The sequence below is a fragment of the Macaca fascicularis genome, chromosome 7 (genome assembly GCF_037993035.2).
Source record: "Macaca fascicularis isolate 582-1 chromosome 7, T2T-MFA8v1.1".
Lineage (NCBI taxonomy): Eukaryota > Metazoa > Chordata > Mammalia > Primates > Cercopithecidae > Macaca > Macaca fascicularis.
Genome location: NC_088381.1, coordinates 74,814,187 through 74,836,557, shown reverse-complemented (window position 1 = coordinate 74,836,557; position 22,371 = coordinate 74,814,187). Strand labels below are relative to the sequence as shown.

At 47.1% G+C, this 22,371-nt stretch overlaps 1 protein-coding gene across 12 annotated transcripts in view; it reads right to left on the bottom strand.

The window, feature by feature from the left end:
* Positions 1-10,280: 10,280 nt before the first annotated feature.
* LOC102121806 (uncharacterized) overlaps positions 10,281-22,371 on the bottom strand; it is a 32,452-nt gene continuing 20,361 nt past the window's right edge. For 4 of the 12 annotated variants that reach the window (XM_073996720.1, XM_073996723.1, XM_073996725.1 and 1 more), the window contains exons 4-14: positions 18,720-18,839; positions 18,039-18,098; positions 17,024-17,138; positions 15,678-16,627; positions 15,332-15,410; positions 13,639-13,713; positions 13,121-13,211; positions 12,758-12,866; positions 12,522-12,610; positions 12,349-12,440; positions 10,281-12,021 (exon numbers count right to left, since the gene is read on the bottom strand). In XM_073996720.1, coding sequence (XP_073852821.1) covers positions 12,581-12,610; positions 12,758-12,866; positions 13,121-13,211; positions 13,639-13,713; positions 15,332-15,410; positions 15,678-16,627; positions 17,024-17,138; positions 18,039-18,098; positions 18,720-18,839 — 1,629 coding nt within the window. In that variant the 3' untranslated portion in view covers positions 10,281-12,021; positions 12,349-12,440; positions 12,522-12,580. Of the gene's footprint in view, positions 12,022-12,124; positions 12,265-12,348; positions 12,441-12,521; positions 12,611-12,757; positions 12,867-13,120; positions 13,214-13,638; positions 13,714-15,331; positions 15,411-15,677; positions 16,628-17,023; positions 17,139-18,038; positions 18,099-18,719; positions 18,840-20,553; positions 20,700-22,371 lie in introns of those variants that run through there. The other 8 variants (XM_073996727.1, XM_073996726.1, XM_073996722.1 and 5 more) reach the window with 8 other exon arrangements.

The window sequence follows — 22,371 nt, the reverse complement described above, 5'->3', positions numbered from 1 at the left end:
CCCTGTCAGCCTGTTCTGGAACCCCATAAAGGCAGGAGTAGAATTTGTTCATGCCCTTAGCACAGTGCTTAGCAGACTCTCAATTTATATATGGAATACATGCATTTACCTCTCTCTCCTTTTTCTTCTTTCATGGAATCAAACCCTACCTTAAATTGACTATTACTCCTTTAGCTGTGTTATTATCCTCAATCAGATTACTATGTTCAACATGATGACTTTGCAAATCTCTGCTCCATACAATATGTATTGATTTTGTTGTTTAGCTCTTGGAGGACCACCTCATTTTCCCTCTTGACACCAAGTTCTTTAGAAGGGCATTTCCCTGTAGCTGTCAAGAGCTTACTCTCTCATTCCCATTCCACAGTAATTTAAGAGCAGAGCCAATGTTAAGATCCAAGGTCATGGGAAAATAATGTTACCGGATAGACTGAACAAGCCCTGTCAGACATTAGCGTTTCACAGAACCCATCAGAGAAACCCAAGTTTTCCCCAAACACTGCACTGGTTTCCACCTCCCACAGCAGTTGGTTATCTTGCCTAAGAGAGGGAAGTGTTTCCATTTCACACATGGGAAAGGACACCTCCTGACAATTTCCCTTTGGGGCCAGGAATTTAATCTTACTACTGGGTTAATGCTTTTACTTGGGTGGCTTTTTAATTTCAGTAAGTGAGCAGTACTTCCTCCCACCATCACTTTCATAATTGCTGTGAAAAGAGGTCCTCATGGGGGTTGCTGCAGAGAGCGCCTGGGGAAAACTGGTGAAGTTAAATGTGCTACTTGAAAGAAGAGACACCTGCTTCTAGCCCCTCCAGCCTAAGCCATTAGATTTGGTCGCCAAGGAGCCTAGCAGGGCCAAGGTTAATTTCTCTTTGCTTTTTGTCTTCCACTTCCTGTTCTTCCACTTCTTTTTTTGTTTGTTTGTTTGTTTGTTTTTTAAATCTTATTTATTTATTTATTTATTTTATTATACTTTAAGTTCTAGGGTACATGTGGATAAGGTGCAGGTTTGTTACATATGTATACTTGTGCCATGTTGGCGTGCTGCACCCATCAACTCGTCAGCACCCATCAACTCGTCATTTACATCAGGTATAACTCCCAATGCCATCCCTCCCCTTTCCCCCCTCCCCATGATAGGCCCTGGTGTATGATGTTCTCCTTCCCAAGTCCAAGTGATCTCATTGTTCAGTTCCCACCTATGAGTGAGAACATGCGGTGTTTGGTTTTCTGTTCTTGCGATAGTTTGCTGAGAATGATGGTTTCCAGCTGCATCCATGTCCCTACAAAGGACACAAACTCATCATTTTTTATGGCTGCATAGTATTCCATGGTGTATATGTGCCACATTTTCTTAATCCAGTCTGTCACTGATGGACATTTGGGTTGATTCCAAGTCTTTGCACTTCTTATATTGCCTTCTCACACCTATCCCAGGCTCTCTCCTTCTCTTTCTCTTCTCTTTTCGTGTTCTCAAACAACAGGATAACTTTCAAAGCTTTTCCTTTCTTTTCTCACTCTATCCACATCCCCTTGGCTCTTCAAATGCCTAAGTTCACCCTTCAGCTAAAGAGACAGTGCAACTTTTATAGTCAAGAATGTAGGCCAAGAAGCCAGACTTCCTGGAGCTCAATCCCACTTGCCAGGGAGAGTTATGGAATCTCTCGGGGCCTTGGTTTCTATATCTGTAAAATGGGAATGATACTAATAGTTTTTATCCCATAAGGTTATTATGTGAGTCAAATCAGTTCATATATGTAAAGTGCTTAGCAAGGTTATGTAACAGACATAAGAGCGTTTGCTGGGAAACCACAACCACAATAACACATCACAAGTGGGTAAGAATGAACAGAAAGTGAAAACAGCCATAGAACAGAGATCATAGTCTACCCTCTGCCTCTTTGATTGAGGAGAGGTGTTTGGCTGCATCTGTATTTCTTCCTCTAGCATATCCATATATCTAGAACTCTGGATGTGTTCTTTGTGTAAGGTCAATTTAGTTTCAGAAATATTTTCTCAGCTACCACTCTCTTTTTGCAGAGTAAAAAACTTGGTCTCTTTTGTGAAGAGCTATTTCTGGCTAACTTTAAACTAGCATTTAAATTAATGGCCATTATTTATGCCCATGATGTATAAGCTGAACAACTATCCCTACTTTTTTTTTTTTTTTTTTTGAGATGGAGTCTTGCTGTGTCGCCCAGGCTGGAGTGCAATGGTGCGATCTCGGTTCACTGCAGCCTCCGCCTCCTGGGTTCAAGAGATTCTCCTGCCTCAGCCTCCTGAGTAGCTGAGATTATAGGTGCCTGATATATAGGCCTGGCTAATGTTTGTATTTTTAGTAGAGACGGGGTTTTGTGATGTTGGCCAGGCTGGTCTCAAACTCATGACCTCGTGATCCGCCAGCCTCGGCCTCCTGAAGTGCTGGGATTACAGGCGTGAGCCACTGTTCCCGGCCTGCCCCTGCATTCTATAATCCAGTACCAAGGAAGGGGAGAAAAATGCCAGGATAGCGTGGGGAAGAAAAAAGCAATCATCACTCACCCACCAGAAAAATCTCCCTGCTCTCGTATTTACTCTTTAATGACAGAACTGGATTTATGGACACACTTAGCTAATGACGTGTTTACATGTCTTGTCTCCTCTTGATCCTAAGGTAGTGTCTGTTCCCTACCTATGTCTTGGTGGTCAGAACAGTGCTACACTTATCTGTGGGTAGAAAATGCAATTTGCTGACAAACTATAACCAATAGAAATAGACCGTATATGAGACTAGTATTAAAGGTTTTAAAAATAGTCTGTTTTAAAAATACAGCCTGTCAAATTTATAAGTTTTAAATGACAAAAATTAAAGGAAAGAGTTAAAATGAGAGTGGTTTCTATTTTTTGAATCACATTTTCTGCTTTTATTGCCAAATGCCTATAAAAGGGATTAGATATATAGTGGGTGTGAAGCACTTATGTAAGGTATATATATAAGGTAGGTTTATGTGTGTGTGGTATGTGTGTGCATATTATGTGTGTGAATTAAGCTGTCAAGTCAGCACACACAAGGAGAAATCATGTACAGAAGTGCTTCACAAAATTGCATATCACTTGAGGCTCCATGCTTAGAAGCTCAAACACTAAGATTTAGCTTCTTTTGTTTCTATTTACATTCTCTCTGTTGTCTCATTCTTTTTGGAGCACTGGAGGCTAGAGTCTAGTTTGAAAGGGAGGTTACATGCAACAAGTTAAAAAATTTTTTCTTTACTTTTTTGTGCACTAAGATTATGAAAATTAAATTCTTTAAAAATGCAACTTCACAGTGTGTGTGTATGTCTGTGGTGTATATAATATATACAGAGTATATTATGTATGTATAAATATATATATATATATATTTTGTTGTTTTGTTTTGTTTTGTTTTGAGATGGAGTTTGGCTCTGTTGCCCAGGATGGGGTGCAGTGGTGTGATCTTGGCTCATTGCAACCTCTGTCTCCAGGGTTCAAGTGATTCTCCCACCTCAGCCTCTGGAGTAGCTGGGATTACAGGCATGAGCCACCACGCCCAGCTAATTTTTGTATTTTTAGTAGAGCTGGGGTTTCATCATATTGGCCAGGCTGGTCTCGAACTCCTGACCTCAAGTCATCTGCCTGCCTCAGCCCCCCAAAATGCTGGGATTACAGGTGTGAGCCACCATGCCCAGCCTGTCTGTCTGTGGTATATTATAATCTATACACTTTGATTTTTATTATTTCACATAACTTTTACAACAAATCTGTAAAACAAGTTTTCCATTTACAGATGAAGAAACTAAGAGTGTTGAAGTGATTTTCTCAGTGTAGGTGGTACTAGTAGGTTAGAACTGGGGAAGCAAGCTTATTATTTGATGTTTACCCATTAGCACTACCTCCTTCAAAGCCGATCACAATTATGACAGTGAAAGAAGCTTTGAAACTCCCTTTTATAGGACTGGAAGTGACCTTAAGACCCTTCTATTTACAGAGAAGGGAACTGAAGCCCAGAGATACCAAAAGAGTTGGCCAAGGTCACACCTTGGTGATTGTGGAAGGACTAAGAGAAAAAGCCTGGCTCTGACTCCCGCTGTTTCTCCACTCCACCTCCTGCTGCCCCAGCCAGGAGGCTAGATCTCACAATGCAGTCAGAAAAATCCTTCACTAAGAAATAACAAGACTAGAATGCTAAGAAGAAATATTAACAGTTCCAGCTGGGCGTGGTGTCTCGCGTCTGTAATCCCAGCACTTTGGGAGGCCAAGGCTGGTGGATCGCCTGAGATCAGGAGTTTGAGACCAGCCTGATCAACATGGGGAAACCCTGTCTCTACTAAAAATACAAAATTAGCCAGGTATGGTGGCACATGCCTGTAATCCCAGCTACTCGGGAGGCTGAGACAGGAGAATTGCTTGAACCCGGGAGGCAGAGGTTGCGGTGAGCCAAGATCGTGCCATAGAATTCCAGCCTGGGCAAAACAGCAAGACTTCGTCTCAAAAAAAAAAAAAAAGAAAAGAAAAAGAAAAGAAAGAGGCCGGGCGCGGTGGCTCAAGCCTGTAATCCCAGCACTTTGGGAGGCCGAGACGGGCGGATCACGAGGCTACAAGATCAAGACCATCCTGGCTAACACGGTGAAACCCCGTCTCTACTAAAAAATACAAAAAACTAGCCCGGCGAGGTGGCGGGCGCCTGTAGTCCCAGCTACTCGGGAGGCTGAGGCAGGAGAATGGCGTGAACCCGGGAGGCGGAGCTTGCAGTGAGCTGAGATCCGGCCACTGCACTCCAGCCTGGGCGACAAAGCGAGACTCCGTCTCAAAAAAAAAAAAAAAAAAAAAAAAAGAAAAGAAAGAAATATTAACAATTCCATAGGAAAATGGCAAAAAGCATGCATAGGTAATTTATGAAGAAACAGAATTTTTAAAATTTGATTTACGGTGTCAAGTAAAAAATACAAATTAAAAGAAAAACCATTTTGACTCAGTGACAGTGATTTGTTTAAAACCCATTGCTTTGAGAGGCAGGCCTTGCTGTGTGAATGAAAGACACTCTTGTAGCTGGTAGAAGTAAAATTATTACACTCTTTCAAGAAAGCAATTGAGCATTGTGTATTTAGAACCTTAAAAATATTTAAGACTTTTGATCTAACAATCTGAATTCTAGGGAAGTTTTCCAAAGATAATCAGGTGTGTGACCAAAGAATATTACATGCAACATTATTTATAATGTTGAAAAATTGATCATCTCTTATGTCTCAAGTAGAATGGTTTAATAATGTAAACTGATATGATGTGATGCAGCTGTTAAAATCATAGCTTGGAATATTATTTGATAACCTGGGAAAAAGTTTGTGATATATTAAGTGAAAAGGAGATTCCAAAACTAAATAACCTGATTTTTAAATTATTAGTAGTACTGCATTGAGAAAAGGGTTGGAAGGGAATCAATTCAAAACTATCATTTCTGGGTAGTCAGTATTGGAACACGCCCTGCTCTTGGTAAGGCATGCACTTTTATTTGTTGCTTGAATAAGCAAATGAATAAATTGTGGGGTTATGGATAATTTAAATGTTCTTCTCCATAGGTTTTTTAATTTCCCAAATTTTATACAATGATAATATCTTTTTATCATAAAAATTAACCATTATGAAAAACATGTAGTGTGTTGACACTCACTGAACAAGATGGAAATAAACCCTAGTATTTTTGTTCAATGTCCTTCATTTTTACCACTTTCCAAAAGTTTAGAATACTGAAGCCAACGTTGGCCCATTTCCTTTTCATGGAGGGGCTGGATGGAGCCTTTAAAGACGCCAAATCTTTTGTCATCTCTGGGCTTTAGTTCCCTGCTCTGGAAATAGAAGGAACTTAAGGTCCTTTCTGGCCTTAAAAAAGGGGGTTATAGCGGGGCGCGGTGGCTCAAGCCTGTAATCCCAGCACTTTGGGAGGCCCAGACGGGCGGATCACGAGGTCAGGAGTTCGAGACCATCCTGGCTAACACGGTGAAACCCCGTCTCTACTAAAAAATACAAAAAACTAGCCGGGCGAGGTGGCGGGCGCCTGTAGTCCCGGCTACTCGGGAGGCTGAGGCAGGAGAATGGCGTAAAAACCCGGGAGGCAGAGCTTGCAGTGAGCTGAGATCCGGCCACTGCACTCCAGCCTGGGCGACACAGCGAGACTCCGTCTCAAAAAAAAAAAAAAAAAAAAAAAAAAAGGGGGTTATAGATTCATTCCTGCTCAGTGGTTCTGGTTGATAGAATTCTTCCTTCATCAACAGCCTCTGCTAAAGAGCACCCTCAAAATTAAAGTCATGGTAAAAAGTTCTTCCCAGTTTTGCAGACATTTTTGTTTTGCTGCATGACTTTTGGACAAGAACTAGACTTGTGTCATTTCCATGTGAACAGAGACACACGTTTTCCAGAGGGCACATTGTGGTTAGGGCTGTGTCCTGGCGACTGCATCTCTGCATAACCCAACTGGTCTGCATGGGAATAGGACTTTTCATCTCATTTTCACCGGTTTCATAATTAACCAAGGCACTTCATACATGGTAGAGGTCATGGTGGGAATGCTCAGTGTAAGGCTATGGATGGTGCTGCTCAACCCATTTCTTATTTCTGATAAACATTTTGAAGCATGCAGCCTACGGCTGGAAGGCAATTGAGTTCTATTCATAGAAAGGCAGCTCGATTTCTTTCCATGATATCCTTTCTTGAAAAAGTAAAAAATAAGCTGCTATGTGTCATCTCCAAGTATGGCAAATTGGTGCAGAAATTGTAAAAGAGCAGATCTCTTTACTGAGACCCATATCTGTCCCCCGACATACCCCTCCAAAGTGCGCCACATCCAATGGGCCTTCCTGTCATGCCTGGCCTGTGGACAACCAGCCCTGCCATCCCTCCCACCCCCTGCCAAGAATGAGGGTTGCCATGTGGCCTGACAGTCCTGCTGTCCCTTGGCTGACAAGCAAACCCATTTCTGGATGACAGGGAATGTGTCCTCTCCTGGCTGTGTTGTCTGTGGAGTTGAGCGGAGGGGAAAGGCCAAGCCATTACTAGGGTGTTGGGAGCAGTGAAGAGGCCACATCCTTTCCAAGGGACACTTTTCCTGGAAAGCCCCTGGAGCTTAGCGGCTCTCATCCTGTGAAGCCGGTTCTGGCCACTAGAGGGCAGGGCCATGAATTCAGCCTGGAGGGAGGGTGAGCGGCCTCGGCACTCCGGAGGGACAGAGAATAAGCCACTAGGTGCAGACAGGCGAGGGAGGCAGGGTGGCCGAAAGGAAGCCGCCTCATGTGCATGGAAGTCAGTGCCCTTGGGTGCTGGCATCCTGCCTTCCCAGCCACCGCTAGATGAGGCTTCTGAGCCTGTTGGCCGTCAGGGCCGGACTGTGCCCCATAGGTGCCGTGGAATCCCCCAGGCGTCATCAGGCAGCATACAGGTAACAGGCCTGGGAGGTCCCCAACAGCCCAGTTGGACATGCTCAGACACTCTGGGGCTCCTCGTTCAGTGGCGCAAACTCCAGGACCCAGTGAGGGAAACAGAAACATGCCGGGCTAGCAGTATGGTTAAATCCATTTGTTCCCAAATAAAAAGCAAAATAAACAGGAGTCGCATCGCCAGGAAGCCACGAACCCAACCCCGCCTCCTTCCTCTGTCCTATGCTATCAAATAAGTTCCCCAGCTGCGAATAATTATTAGAACCTTCCCCCGCTTCCATCCCCCACTCCCCCGTGCCAGCTCCAATCTCCACTAGGAACAATACAGGGGCAGCCCTACCCCCCGGAATATACAAAACGTTACACAGAAACAGTATGTACATGGGGGAAGGGGGGCCACCCCCAGCAGTCCGTGCCCTCGCCTGGTCTACAGTTAGTCCCACTGTCCTGCCTCATCTGCCTCTCCGAGTAAGAAGACACGAGCTTCGCTGAGGGAAAAATTGCTTTGGTGAGAGTAAGGAGGCCTGATCCTAAACAAACCAACTCCATCAGCCTCTGCCTCTTAAATCACAATCATCATCACCAGAAATTTAAGGACTCAGCCCTGGCCAAGGTGGCAAAGGGTCTGTTTGTTTCTCCCCATTAGACAGGGGTCTTGTCTTGCTACTCAAATGGTAAAGGAGTGACTGGGAAGGGGTGATAGGGACATGGTGGGGATGGAGCCTCCGGCCCCACTTCTCCAAGCTTTGCTGACAGGGTCCTGCTTTCTTTTTTTAATTAAGGTTTTTTTTTTTTTTTTTTTTGAGGTGGAGTCTTTGTCACCCGGACTGGAGTGCAGTGGTGCCATCTGGGCTCTCTGCAACCTCCGCCTTCTGGGTTCAAGCGATTTTCCTGCCTCAGTCTCCTGAGTAGTTGGGATTACAGGCACCCACCACCACGCCTGGCTAATTTTTTAAATTTTTAGTAGAGACAGTTTCACCATATTGGCCAGGCTGGTCTCCAACTCCTGACCTCAGGTGATTTGCCCACCTCAGCCTCCCAAAGTGCTGGGATTACAGGTGTGAGCTATAGCCCCGGGCCTAGTTCCCTGCTTTTGGATGACGGTGATCTTCAACTCATCTGCACCTGTCTCCCCAATTAGACACTTCTCCAGGCTTTGCTGACAGTGGCCTGCTTTTATTTATTTATTTAATTTTTATCACATAAATTTTTTCATAAACCTTTTTTTGGAATTTTTTCCACAACTTTTTAATTTTTCTTTTGAGATGGAGTTTCACTCTTGTTGCCCAGGCTGGAGTGCAATGGCACAATCTCAGCTCACCACAACCTCCACCTCCCGGGTTCAAGCGATTCTCCTGCCTCAGCCTCCTGAGTAGCTGGGATTACAGGCATTCGCCACCACGTCCGGCTAATTTTGTATTTTTAGTAGAGATGGGGTTTCTCCATGTTGGTCAGACTGGTCTCAAACTCCCTACCTCAGGTGATCCACCCACCTTGGCCTCCCAAAGTGCTGAGATTACAAGGCGTGAGCCACTGACCATAACATTTTTTATCCCATAACTTTTTTATCCCATAATGTAACTTTATCCACAACTTTTTAATCTCATAACTTTTTAAATCCCATAACTTTTTAAAATCTCCTAACTTTTTAAAATCCCGTAACTATTTTTTCAGTTTGTGTTCTTTTGATAAACACTTGAAGCCAGGCACGGTGGCTTATGCCTGTAATCCCAGCACTTTGGGAGGCTGAGGTGGGCAGATCACGAGGTCAGGAGTTTGAGACCAGCCTGGCCAACATAGTGAAACCCCATCTCTACTAAAAATACAAAAATTAGCTGGGCATGGTGGCATGAATCTGTAGTCCCAGCTACTTGGGAGGCGGAGGTTGCAGTGAGCCAAGATCGCGCCACTGTACTCTGGCCTGGGCAACAGAGTGAGATTCCATCTCAAAATTAATTAATTAATTAAATACTTGCATGGTCATACTACAATTTTGTAAAAATAAAAACATTATTTAATGCCAAGTGTGCCCAGCATTTGCACAATCTTAATACCTTTAATACTATAGTTTTCAAGACACACAAAATAAAAACTTAAGGCAAAAACAGCACTTTGTAACAATAATTTATGACATTACAGTAGCATCATAGCAGTATTCAATAAGCCACTTTAGGCAAAAGTCTTTCAGTATTTCCGTATAGATTCTGTTTACAATAATTCATAAATTGGTAAAAGTCATCATAAGAAAACCTGGCAAATAAAGTTTTGGACTGGAATTGGCATTTCTTTCTCTACTTTTCCTTCTCCAATTTCTTTCTTTTAAGCTACAGTATTCATATTTTAAAATGTTTTATTTCAAAACATTAAAATAGCAGTTACATTTTTTAATAGTTATACTATTGTAAAATGACTAAGTTTTACAGAAACTATATTCCAGATAGGGCTGATTTACATTTTCATATTTTCTAGAAATCTGCTTTGGTTTTAAAATTGTTTTTTTTAATTTCTGGAAAACCTATTAGTTTTAATCAAATACTTCAAAATGATTATCATATACTGCAATCTTTAAATATACAAGTATTTTGATTCTTTACCTCCTACAAAAATTCAAATTTATTCAGTTTAACTCACATTTTAAAATTCTATGTTTCTGCTGAACTCTAACCTTCTAATGTTGCCTGCTAAGCAAATTGAAAGCTGCCTTATACTGAATGAGAAAGAGAACAAATACTTGGCCGAATGAGGTATTGCAAAAGACTGCACACACTTTGAAGAAAGACTTAAGTTATTGTAATATGATTTCCATCCTTGTTAGCTTTTTCTTAAATATATGACAAAAATACCTACACAAACAGTGGTATTTCAGTTAATATGGTAAATTTATTTCCAGACTGACATTCAGCTTAAATATGCCAGTATGTGATTTAATCCATAGGTACCTGATGAACACATTATTGTCAGATTGGTTACAGATGCTAAACGCGATCTGAAGGTCATTCCTAGTCATTTATATGTGTCAGGGTAAAAGTGAAGTGATTTGAACTACAAAAATACCTTTGAAATAATTTATCAATGTGTTAGATAAACCCAGTTTCAGAATTGTAAAGAAAAAATGTTAGACCAAATAATGTGGCTAATTAACAGTGGTACGATTTCTAGCCTGAGAGTTTAAAATGGACTTAAAGTAACTGCCTTTAAACTGAACTCAAGGAATGCAAAAGCGGCAAGTTCAGAAAAAAAAAGCAAGAACAGGACTTTAAGTCTTTCATTCCTCAGAAATAACCCCTTTTTAGGTCATCAAAAAAGAGTACAACTGCCCCAGCTCATGATGTAATATCTTCATGAGCCCAGAGCACATACAAATCCTAAGGGAACTACCATAGTACCACACTCATTGTTGGTACCAGAACAAGTGAAACATATTCTATCCTGTACACACCTGCCAGAGCAGGCCACTTTCCTCTTTTGGGAGATTTAAAAAGCTCCCCAGGCCGGGCGTGGTGGCTCACGCCTGTAATCCCAGCACTTTGGGAGGCCGAGGCGGGCGGATCACGAGGTCAGGAGATGGAGACCATCCTGGCTAACACGGTGAAACCCCATCTCTACTAAAAAAAGACAAAAAAATTAGCCAGGTGCGGTGGTGGGTGCCTGTAGTCCCAGCTACTCAGGAGGCTGAGGCAGGAGAATAGTGTGAATCCAGGAGGTGGAGCTTGCAGTGAGCTGAGATCGTGCCACTGCACTCCAGCCTGGGCAACAGAGTGAGACTCAATCTCAAAAAAAAAAAAAAAAAAAAGCTCCCCAAAGTGTTACTCCTCGCATTCCCAATGCACAGAAAAAGGGGGAAAGGCTCTCTCCAGTGCTCCAGCTTTAAACAACTGTAAATGTCACTACTCACAGTGGCACATTACAAACTAATAAACAGCGTACTTGAGGGCAAACCACATATTGAGCTAATGAAGAGCTCACTGTGATTAGGAGTGGATCAAGCATACTAGCAGAACATAGGCAAATTTTATCTGAATTCCGTAATGAATATACATGCTGCAATAACATTTAAAAAACATGGCAGCCTATTCCAAACCTGCAAGAACAGTTTTGTGCAAATAGTGGGTCTTTGCGTGTTTGAACTCCCACCACCTAAGGGCGAACTCGATATGCATGCTAATAACCTACAGTTATCAAATAAAAAAAAGGTGCTAAAGAATGTCACAGTGAACATGAGGGAACGACCCACTCTCCTTTAACTTTTTACAAATAAATTTAAACTATAAATTAGAAAAACACAAATAAATGTGAGTGGCTCTAACATTCAAATGAAGTAAATGAATTGTGTAGGAGATTAACCCCTTAAGTTTTTTTATTTTTTTTTTCTTGACCAGCTCTTAGATGATAGTGATGGTTTATCTCCCTGTTCTTGGCAGCCCGAAAAGAATAGCATGCAGGGGTTGCTGCCCAAGCCTCGGTGCTCCTGGAGAGTCCTGCGTTAGAGGAAGCAGCTGCACGATCTGCTGTGCAGTGGGGTTGTCGTGGGGAGAACCTTCTCTGGCTTCTCCTGGTGCAGGCTCCACGCTGTCAGTGAGGCTCAGCCACGAAGATCTTCAGACAGAGGGAGGAGGGGATCTGAGGTCAGTGTGAGCCTCCCCTGCTCCTGCCTGCCCACCCCGCCTGAGCGCTCTACCCACCACCCTGCTTGTCAGCACACCCAAGCTCCAGGGGGATTGGGGCTCCTAGAGCGGGCTGATCACCAGAACTCTGGGCAGTGGTCAGGAATTTGTCGTGCCCCTCATTGTGGTCGCCCACAAGCCGCAACACCTGTCCCTGCAGCTCCAGCAGGTTCATCTGGAGGGAGAGGTGCTTAGCTGCCATGCTGGTGCCAGTGCCCAAGTTCACCCCCACTCCCACCCCCACAGAGATGTTGCACACCCTACTTGCATCTCTTGGTCCTGGGCCAGCCTGATTATGTCCTCCTCTCCCAGTGACGCATTTTGGCACTGCCCCCTGGCTGATGTACTTTCCTGCAGGAGGACACACTCAGAGGCTGGGGCCCCTCTGACGGCCCAGCAGCTCCCCCTGCCATACCCTGGCTTCCCGCTCACTTATGGTGTCTGTCCTGAGAGGTGGATGAATCGAAGCTCCAGTTACTCCACTGGTTCCTTCAGGTCACTTTGTCCTCCATAAAGTCGCTCTGGAGCCAAAATAATGGGGTCACATCTCAAGAACCACCTGCCTTGCCCCACCCACACCGTTCTTGGCCCATGCCAGGACCTACTCAGCTGCACCTTTTCCATGGCCCCCTGCAGGGCTCAGTGGGTCTCCCCACACACAGACTCACCCCTAGTCCCTGGGGTCCTCTGGGATGAAGCCACTGGGTGAACCAGGGGCTGCCAGCATACCATTTGCTCTTCCTGGGCATTGGCTCCAGCGAAGTTGAAAAATGCCACCTGAAGGCAAGAGGTGAGTATTCTTGTAGGGACACACACAGAACAACCGGGGCAGGGAGGTGGAGCGCAGCCCCTTCCCTTGGGGCTCAGAGTGTGCACCTGTTGGTCACAGGTGAAATGGTGTTTGACCACTGGCTCCTGGAAGGAGTGAAAGTCCACAGAAATCAGAAGGCAGGGAAACCAAGAACATAAGGGGATCTGGGAGGGACCACCGAGGAAGGTGACAAAGTAGGGGCAGGGAAAGTCAGGCTCACCTGACCTCCTGGCTCTCCCGGTCCTCTGGGATGTTCTGCATGGGCTGAGGTGCCTCCTCCTCCTCACTGTCCAGATGTCCTCCTCCATCTCCTCTAGGGATTGGCCAGAGGGGTCCTCAGACAACCCAACAAGGGAAGTACTGGGGGCCCACCTCTGCCCCACCCTCACTGTGTAACCCTGAATTAGCCCATTCCCAGAGGGGAATGAGCTGTTCTTTATTTTTACTTTTAAGAACCAAGATCTTGCTATATTGCCCAGGCACAGTCCCACTACCGATTGGTGCCGGAGTCCTGACCTGGTCCCTTTCTGACCTGGGCCAGTTCTCCCATCCTTAGGCAACCTGATGGCCTCCTGCTCCCAGGAGGTCACCATATTGATACCGAACTTAGCGCGGACACCCGGTCGGCATAATGACCAGCTGTCTTAAAGGTCTCTTCCAACTCCTCAATCCTATGCTGCTAACAGTCCCGCTTTCCTCCCGGGGCTCTCGCCTCTTCCTCCGTGTGGTCTCCCGTACCTTCCCCAGGGAGAACCATGAGGCTCAACTGGGCTTTAGCTGCTGTTTCTGCTGGCTGGTAGCTTCCAGGTGCTCCTAAGAGGCCAGGAAAGAGGGTGAGAAGGCACGGAGGTTGCCAGGTTGTCCCTCTCGGGGCCCTGTCCTCAGCAACTCCCTCCCCGGGGTCTCCTGCAACTTTTGGCGGGCCATCTTAGCCACTGCTTTGCCCTGAGCTTCCTGCTGCTGCAACTGGTCCAGGAGCTGGGTCTGCAGCAGTAACTGCCTGTGCAGCACCTCCTTCTCAGAGGTCAGCTGCTGATAAGTGGCCACCTGCTGCTAAGCGACCACATACTGCTGCAGGTGACACAGGTACTGGTCTCCCTGCTGCTGCAGACTCTGAGCCTCTTGGCTCTTCAGCTCCACCTGCAGGAAGACCCTGGGCATGAGGGTATTTGCTAGCTGGCTTCCGGATTCCTGGCCCATTAATAGGGCAGCAAGGGCACTGTGGAGCTCTGTGGCCTCCCTAGGCCCCTGGTCCCTTGCTCCAGGCCTAAGAGACTGCCTCCCTTGCCTAGAACCCCATGCGTCCTTCCCCAGCCTCAAATCTCACATCCTTTTCCCCACCATTTAAACTGTAGGCCATGGACTGGTGGAATAGCAAGGAGAGCCAACCACCATCTGCTAAGTGTACTACATGCCTACTGTTTCCATGTGTTATCTCATTTAATCCTCAGCACCTCTGCAAGGAAAACGCTAACTTCCTTTTGAAGTTAAGGAAACAGAGATGTAGAGATGCAAGGTACTTGAATGATAACCAGTGGAACTGAGGCCGAAATCCAGTTCGAATCTAAGGAGTCTTTTTGGTTTTTCCGTTTGGTTTTGTTTTGAGACAGTGTCACTCTGTGTCCCAGGCTGGAGTGCAGTGGTGCGATCTCAGCTCACTGCAACCTCCACCTCCTGGGCTCAAATGATTCTCATGTCTCAGCCTCCTGAGTAACTGGGATTACAGGCATGCACCACCAGGCCTGGCTAATTATTTTTTGTTTTTTGAAATTGTAGTAGAGATGAGGTTTTGCCATGTTGGCCAGGCTGGTCCCAAACTCCTGACCTCAAGCGTTTCTCTTGCCTCAGCCTCCCAAAGTGCTGGGATTACAGGCATGAGCCACCACACCGACATAAGGAGCCTCTTTTTTTTTTTTTTTTTTTTTTGAGGCTCTGTTGCCCAGGCTGGAGTGCAGTGGCCGGATCTCAGCTCACTGAAAACTCCGCCTCCTGGGTTTACACCATTCTCCTGCCTCGGCTTCCCCAGTAGCTGGGAGTACAGGCGCCTGCCACCTCGCCCAGCTAGTTTTTTGTATTTTTTAGTAGAGACGGGGTCTCACTGTGTTAGCCGGGATGGTCTCGACTCCTGACCTTGTGATCCACCCATCTCGGCCTCCCAAAGTGCTGGAATTACAGGCTTGAGCCACCGCACCCGGCCAACCTCTTATACCACTGTCTCTTCCCCTGTGACTGGAGGGCTCCATGCCTCTAGCTGGGATGATGATTTCCAGACCTGGGGGGAGCCCAGCGCTCCCCACCTCTAAAACTCAGAGGGCAGGAAGCAAGAAACAGTCATAGGACTGCCCTGGAGAGTGCTGGGGTCACCAGCTCCCAGGCTGCAGCTGCCTCTGGCCTGGCACCTCCCACCTCTCATGGATGGGTCAGAGGTTACCGTGTCTTTCAGCTCGCCCAGCTTCTTCAGCTCCTTTACTGCAGTGCTCCAACTGCAGTGCACTCTTGTTCTCGTTGTTCTGGACAGAGAGAAGCAATCATTGGCCACCCACTATAGCTGGAGACCCCAGAACTTGGTGTCTGCCTCCCATAGCACCGGGAAGGGTAGAGGCAGGTTAGAAAAATCATCCCCTCTCTCCCACAGCCATCAGAGCAGGGCTCTGGCTCACAGGTGCCTTTAGAAGTACCATTTCATGTGAGGGCTACAATGCCCCATTTTACAGGTGGGGAAACAAAGGCCTGGAGGGCTAGGGAAGAGGGCAGGCTCCCCAGGTGGGGCCACCCACCAGCTCCTCGAAGCTGCCGTGTGGCTCCACCTGCTGCTCGTAGAGGGCTTCCCACCCCAGCTCCAGCATCCTCTCCAGCTCCCGCAGTGTCTCCTGCTCCCACAGCCTCTGATCTTGCTCCCGCAGCCTCTCCTGTTCCAGCATCTCCTCCACTTGGTCCAGCAGCTGCTCCTCCTCCAGCAGCCTCTTCTGCTCCTCCTGTCGCCTCTCCCATTTCAAAAGCTTCTCCACCTGCTCCAGCAGCCTCTCCTGCTCCTGCAGTCTCTCATCCTGCTCCCGCAACCTCTCCTGTTCCAACAGTTCCTCCACCTGCTCCAACAGCCTCTCCTGCTCTGGAAGCCCCTCCTCCTCCCGCAGCCTCTCCTCTTCCAGCAGCTTCTCTACCTGGTTCAGCAGCCTCTCATGCTCTAGCAGCTTCTCCTCCTCCTCCTCCCGTCTCTCCCGTTCCAATAGCTTCTTTACCTCCTCCAGCAGCCTCTCCTGCTCTGGCAGCCACTCCTGCTCCTGTATCCTCTCATCCTGCTCATGTATCCTCTCCTTCTGCCCAGATAGCCTCTCCTCCTGCTCATGTATTTTCTCCTCCTGCTCATGTATCCTCTCCTCCTGCTCATGTAGCTTCTCCTCCTGCTCATGTATCCTCTCCTCCTGCTCACGTATCCTCTCCTCCTGCTCACGTATCCTCTCCTCCTGCTCACGTATCCTCTCCTCCTGCTCACGTATCCTCTCCTCCTGCTCACGTATCCTCTCCTCCTGCTCACGTATCCTCTCCTCCTGCTCACGTATCCTCTCCTCCTGTCTCCTGTTCAGGAGATTCAACATCTGATTGTTTTCCACCTCAGCCTGGAGCTGTCTTCCTAGACTTTCCAGCTCCTTCCTTAGGTGTTTGGTCTCATCTTGTAGCTGCTCCACCTCAGAGGGCCCTGCTGGGGGATCTGAGGCCCGGGGTTCAGCTGAGAAAGGAAGCAGACAATAAGGGTCTCTGGATTCTCAAAAACAACAACAACAACAACAACAACAAAATTCTCCCGTTGGTGCAGAGCTCCTCCTCTCAGGCTTCCCAAACTTGACCTCACTGCTAAGGATCCCTCGCACCCAGGTGGTAGCCAATCTTCCAAGCCACTTTCAATGGAGAGCACTGTGGGTGGCTGACAACGGGCATTCCTCCCTCTTTGCTGATGGGGACACCAAGGCTCAAGCAGATGACAAGGCTTGCAGTCTCCTGGCACAGACCTCTCTCCCTCTGCCTCAAAGCCCTTCCATCCACCCACCTCCCTGGGGCATTCTAAGCCACCCCCACAGTCCTCTGATGCCAGTCCTGCTCCCAGGTCATGCCAGCCCCATCTTACCCCTCTGGTGTTTGAGTTTGAACAAGCTCCTCCCAAGCTTCTGTACCCGATGTATCTCACGCTTCTTCTCCTCCTTCAATGTGCGAACCTGCCCAAAGCACAGGGCGAAAGGGCCCTGGTGATAGGGGCTGGTGAACCTCTAGAGACAGAGTTTGAGGAAGGCCCCCCCGTCCTGCCAGCTTGTGATTTAGAAAGGTGCGTTCATTCAACAAACATGTGCTGAGCACCTACAGGCCAGGTGTGGTTCTTCACAGCGGAGACAGAAGACAGAAAAGGACAGACAGGAGCCCTTGGCCCTGAGGTTTCCATTCTAGGGGCTTTTAAATCTCGGACTCCCAGAGCTAACAGAGACCTTGATACTCTCTACCTCCTCCAGAAACACGAGCCCAAGGAGGAGAGAAGGCTTGTCCAGACTCAAAAGCAAATTAGGGACTGAGTCAGGGTAGAAATACAGGCCCCTGACAAACAGTCAGGCTAGTGCCTCCCTGAGAGGCAACAACCCCAGGGCGTGTGTGGCAAGGACTCAAGCGGGGTGTCTGGAGAAGAGAGAGTCAGCAGAGAGAGCAGTGCAGAAGAGCCATGCTGCACGTTCTGTGCTCTGGGGTCCATCCAGGTGAGGCCTGCGTGCCCCAGCTCCCCATTTTCCCATGGCACCAGGGGCCCCTAGCCGCTTTACTCAGGGCCCCAAGGGGAAATGAATACAGGATTGTCAGCGTGGAATCAGAGGACGCCACTGGACTCTTCACAGTGAATGGATGTTTTCACTGGGTTGACTGATTATTGTGGAGCTTTGAGTCCGGGGCTCCTGCTAGTTCTTGATACTGGCTCTGAGGTGCATGCAGAGAGGAGGAGTTGGAGGAGGATTGCGGGGAGCGGTAGAGAGAACAATCATTGGGGCTGGGGAGGGGTGTGTCTGGGCTGTCTCAGCTGGCAGAGAGGCAACCAGCCCCTACTGTGGGAGGAGCTTGGAGGGCTGGCCTGCAGGGTCACTGAACCTCGGCCCAGGGCCTCTTACCTCTAGATCTTTCAGGGTAGTAGATGACACAGGGCCCTCCCTGTAGACACTTGTTGCTGACTACAAGAGATGAGAGGGCACATGGAGATGTTCTGTCGCCCCTCAGTGTCTAAGCCCTCTGACTTCCTTTCTTCCCCATCAACTGACAAACATTTCTTTTCTACCTATCTTGGACCAGTTGTCCCATAACTCCTTTGTGCCAACTTCTCTCATGGTTTTTATCACCCCACCATCCCACCCTGGGGCCCTTTCAGTGACTCCTAAAGGGACAGCCTGATGGCAAGTGACTCTTCTCATTGGTCTGGCTTCCCCTTGAGACTGGGAATGAGAAAAATCAGACTGCAGTGACCATTTCGTGGGTGTCCTGGGTGTTTACAGCAGGCCATGTACTAAGGATTCTCATAAAAACAACAATAACAAATCTCATTTAAACTTCACAAATAGATGTAAAAAAATCCCACCTCTATTATACAGATGTGAAAAGAGAGACCCGAAGACCTCAAGCAACTTGCCCTAAATCATATCCTAATTAATCCCTAATCAATCATTAGCAGATGGAGAGGCAGGATTCAAACCCAGAATTCTTAACCAGTACCCAACAGTCCATCCACAATCTTTACAATTATCCTCTACTGCCCCTTGGGTCCCCTGTCCCCAGGAGCCTGGCCAGCCAAGACTCACATCCACAGGTGAGCGGTGACCACCAGAAGTGGCTGTGTCAGGGCTACTGCCATTGATTTTCTTTTTCCTGTTAGCTCCTGCTGGAACGCCAGGGCTCTTCCTCTGCCAATATTCTTTTAACTGTGGGAAAAAAGAGCAGTAACACTCATGAGAACTATCAGCCCCTACAGCCACATCCTCCTTTACAGTTTTCACAAAATACTCTTATACACCATCTGATTTAACGCCACCACCAACTGTACAAGGTGTTGTCACAATCCTTTAGTGACTGAGAGGAATTGATATCATGGATAGAAAAAAAAAGAAATAGTTAATACTGGAACTTAAGCTCAGTCTTCTGACTCCAAGCTCTGGGGTTTTGCCATGAATCAGCAGCTTCCAGGGACCAAAACCAGGGGCGGAGTTAGAACAGTAAACATGAAGCAGGCAGGAACTGTATGCCGTGCGGTTTAGAGTCATACATCCTCACATGTCCGTTAGTGTGAAGAAGTGCACCAGTACCTCTCACACTTGCATATCAATGTGTCCTCATGGCAGAAGGCAGCTTTTCTTTTTTTTTTTTTTTTGAGACGGAGTCTCGCTCTGTCGCCTGGGCAGAAGGCAGCTTTTCTGTTAAATCTGGGAATTTTTCAGAAAGAGGACAACTCAAGCCTGATTTCAGAGAGAAGTCTGGTATATGCTTGGAAACCTACGTGACTGTCATCCCTAAGGACATTAATGTTTGATCTGAAGAGAATCAAGGGAAAATGATGCTTCAGAAAGATGTCCCACATTCATCCTGTGGCACTCAAAGTACCCCAGGTTGAGATATGAGGAAGATTCAAGCTATCTAGTTCAGTTTCCCAAGATCTACTCCACTGAAGATGAGCAAATCTCACTTCAGAGACCACTGACTGAAGGGCGGTCTGGTCCCAGAACCATGGAGAACTCAGAAAAGAATGTTAAAGTCTCTCTGCAAAGTAGAAGCCTGGGAGAAAACCAAACCAAACCCGTTCTCCCATGGCCACCCAGAGATACTGTCAACGTTTTGAGCACACAGGGGAAGTGCAGGCTTTTCCTACTGTCAATGTCTATGTGAAGGGAGTAAGGCAGCCTGAAACCTCTTGCTCCTGGGTCCCATAGTCCCCATTCCCCTTCCAACTGGAAATTTGTGCTGTGACCAGAGGAACAGGAAATGGGGTGAGAAAACTTAGGGGACTGGGTTGTAAGATGAAAGGCTGGTCTTGCAGCAGTAATGACAGTTCCTAGGGGGACTGTGACATCACTACATTCCATTCCTCCCAGTGGAGGGGACCACATCAGCGTGATGCCCAAGTCACCAATCCATGATGGGGGAGGGAAACACAGGGTTTGGACCCAGGTCCTTGGAGACACCAGCCGAAGGATCCCAGGGAGGTCGAGCTTGGGGCAGCAGGAGGGGAGGGCAGAGTCCGCAGTAGGGAGCCCCAGGAATCACCAGCCAAAAGTCACCCAAGGACGACTGGCGACGGTGGGGTCTGGGGCTGGGGTACCCAGGTCCTGGGAGACACAAGCACAAAGAGTCCAGGAAGGTCAGGCTTGGGGCAGCAGGAGGTGAGGGCCGAGTATGGAGCGGGGAGCCCCAGGAGTCACCAACCCAAAGTCACCCTGGGGTAAAAATCGGCAAGGGCAGGGATTCGGCTGCTTGCTGAAGGGGTGGGGCTGACTGACAAGAATTTGGTGGGGGGAACCCAGAGTTGCTGGTGTTGGGGGTCCCATTCCACTATGCCTGAGGAATAGTATGGGCTCTGGCCATGGTCTTGTCGTCGGAGAGGATCTGTGGATGGGTTGGGGGCTATGACCTGGTGCATTTTACCTTTTTCTTGGCTGTGGTGAATTTTCCCTGTCGTGTTTTTTCTGACATCATGGGGTGCGGAGGGAGGCGGGGTTGGGGTCACATCAGCGAAATCCCAGTGAGCACGGCTGAATGCCTCCAGTCACCTACCAGGCCGCTGTGCAACTGAGCCAGAGGAGGCCTAACCAGGGCCCCACTAGAACTCAGAAGAGGGGCGTGGCCTTAATGCTCCAAGCCCATTGGTCAGTGAGAAAGATGAAAGGGAAAGGAAGCATGGCCAGGTGGCAGCATGTCCAGAGGGACCTGTGGCATCACAAGGAAAGCTGCCCATGCAACCGCTCTCTCCGCTCTACTCAGAAGGAGGGGAGGGGCCGCCCACTCTGGGAGAGGCAAGGGTCTGCCTTTTGCTTTAAAAGCTTTAAAACTGTAAAAAAATAGGCCGGGCGCGGTGGCTCAAGCCTGTAATCCCAGCACTTTGGGAGGCCGAGACGGGTGGATCACGAGGTCAGGAGATCGAGACCATCCTGGCTAACACAGTGAAACCCCGTCTCTACTAAAAAATACAAAAAAACTAGCCGGGCGAGGTGGCGGGCGCCTGTAGTCCCAGCTACTCGGGAGGCTGAGGCAGGAGAATGGCCTGAACCCGGGAGGCGGAGCTTGCAGTGAGCTGAGATCCGGCCACTGCACTCCAGCAAGGGGGACAGAGTGAGACTCCGTCTCAAAAAAAAAAAAAAAAAAAAAAAAAAAAAAAAAAAAACTGTAAAAAATAAACTTAAAAATGTATACATGTGTATACTTTATATATATGTGTGTCCGTGTGTGTGTATCTATGCGTTCCTCCAGAGCTGTCTTCATTATCTAGCTTCTATGCAAAGTCTATGAGTTTGGCCTATATTTTTCATCTTCAAATGGAGTACAAGAATTACCAGTATCACCTTCACTGAGATACAGGTCCTATAAAAATGGAAAATTCATAGCATGCTTGATGATTAATGAAGTAGACTATAGTATCCAACATTCCAATAAGACAAAATAATCACAATGATTTCTCTTTTTTGGAAGAACGTTTCTCTTATTCTCCTACATTACGAAGTTTTTTTTTTTTTTTTAAATGATAAACATGTCTAATATCTTTAAAAACACAAAGCTTTTGGGCCGGGTGTGGTGGTTCACGCCTGTAATGCCATCACTTTGGGAGGCCGAGGTGGGTGGATCGCCTTGAGGTCAGGAGTTCAAGATCAACCTGGCCAACATGATGAAACCCTGTCTGTACCAAAAATACAAAAACTAGCCAGGCGTGGTGGTGGGTGCCTGTAATCCCAGCTATTTGGTCGGCTGAGGCAGGAGAATTACCTGAACCCAGGAGACGGAGGTTGCAGTGAGCCAAGCTCACGCCCCTGCGCTTCAGCCTGGGCAACAGAGTAAGACTCCATCTCAAAAGAAATAAAATAAAACACAAAATAAGTAAGAACACAAAGCTTTCAATTTAATAAGCACTTAAAACTCTCTACTTGTTTAAGAGAAATATAAGTCCCAGTATTCTAGAATCACCTGACCTCTCTAAGCCTTGCAAATGAAACTGAATTTCTCACTTGATACTTGGCTATGATTTGCAATCATGAAAACCGAGAATTATGTTATGTCACTGTGTACTGCTTGTTACCTGAATTCCACACTAGGCTGGGATCAAGGGTTGAATCTTTCATGATTTTCTCCATAACCTGTGTGCCTCTTATCCCAGACCAAACTAAGTTTTTTTCTAGAATTCTACAGTTTACAGTTAATAGACAAGAGTGGTTTTCAAAATGTAGTCTATAGACTAGCAGCACCAGCAACACC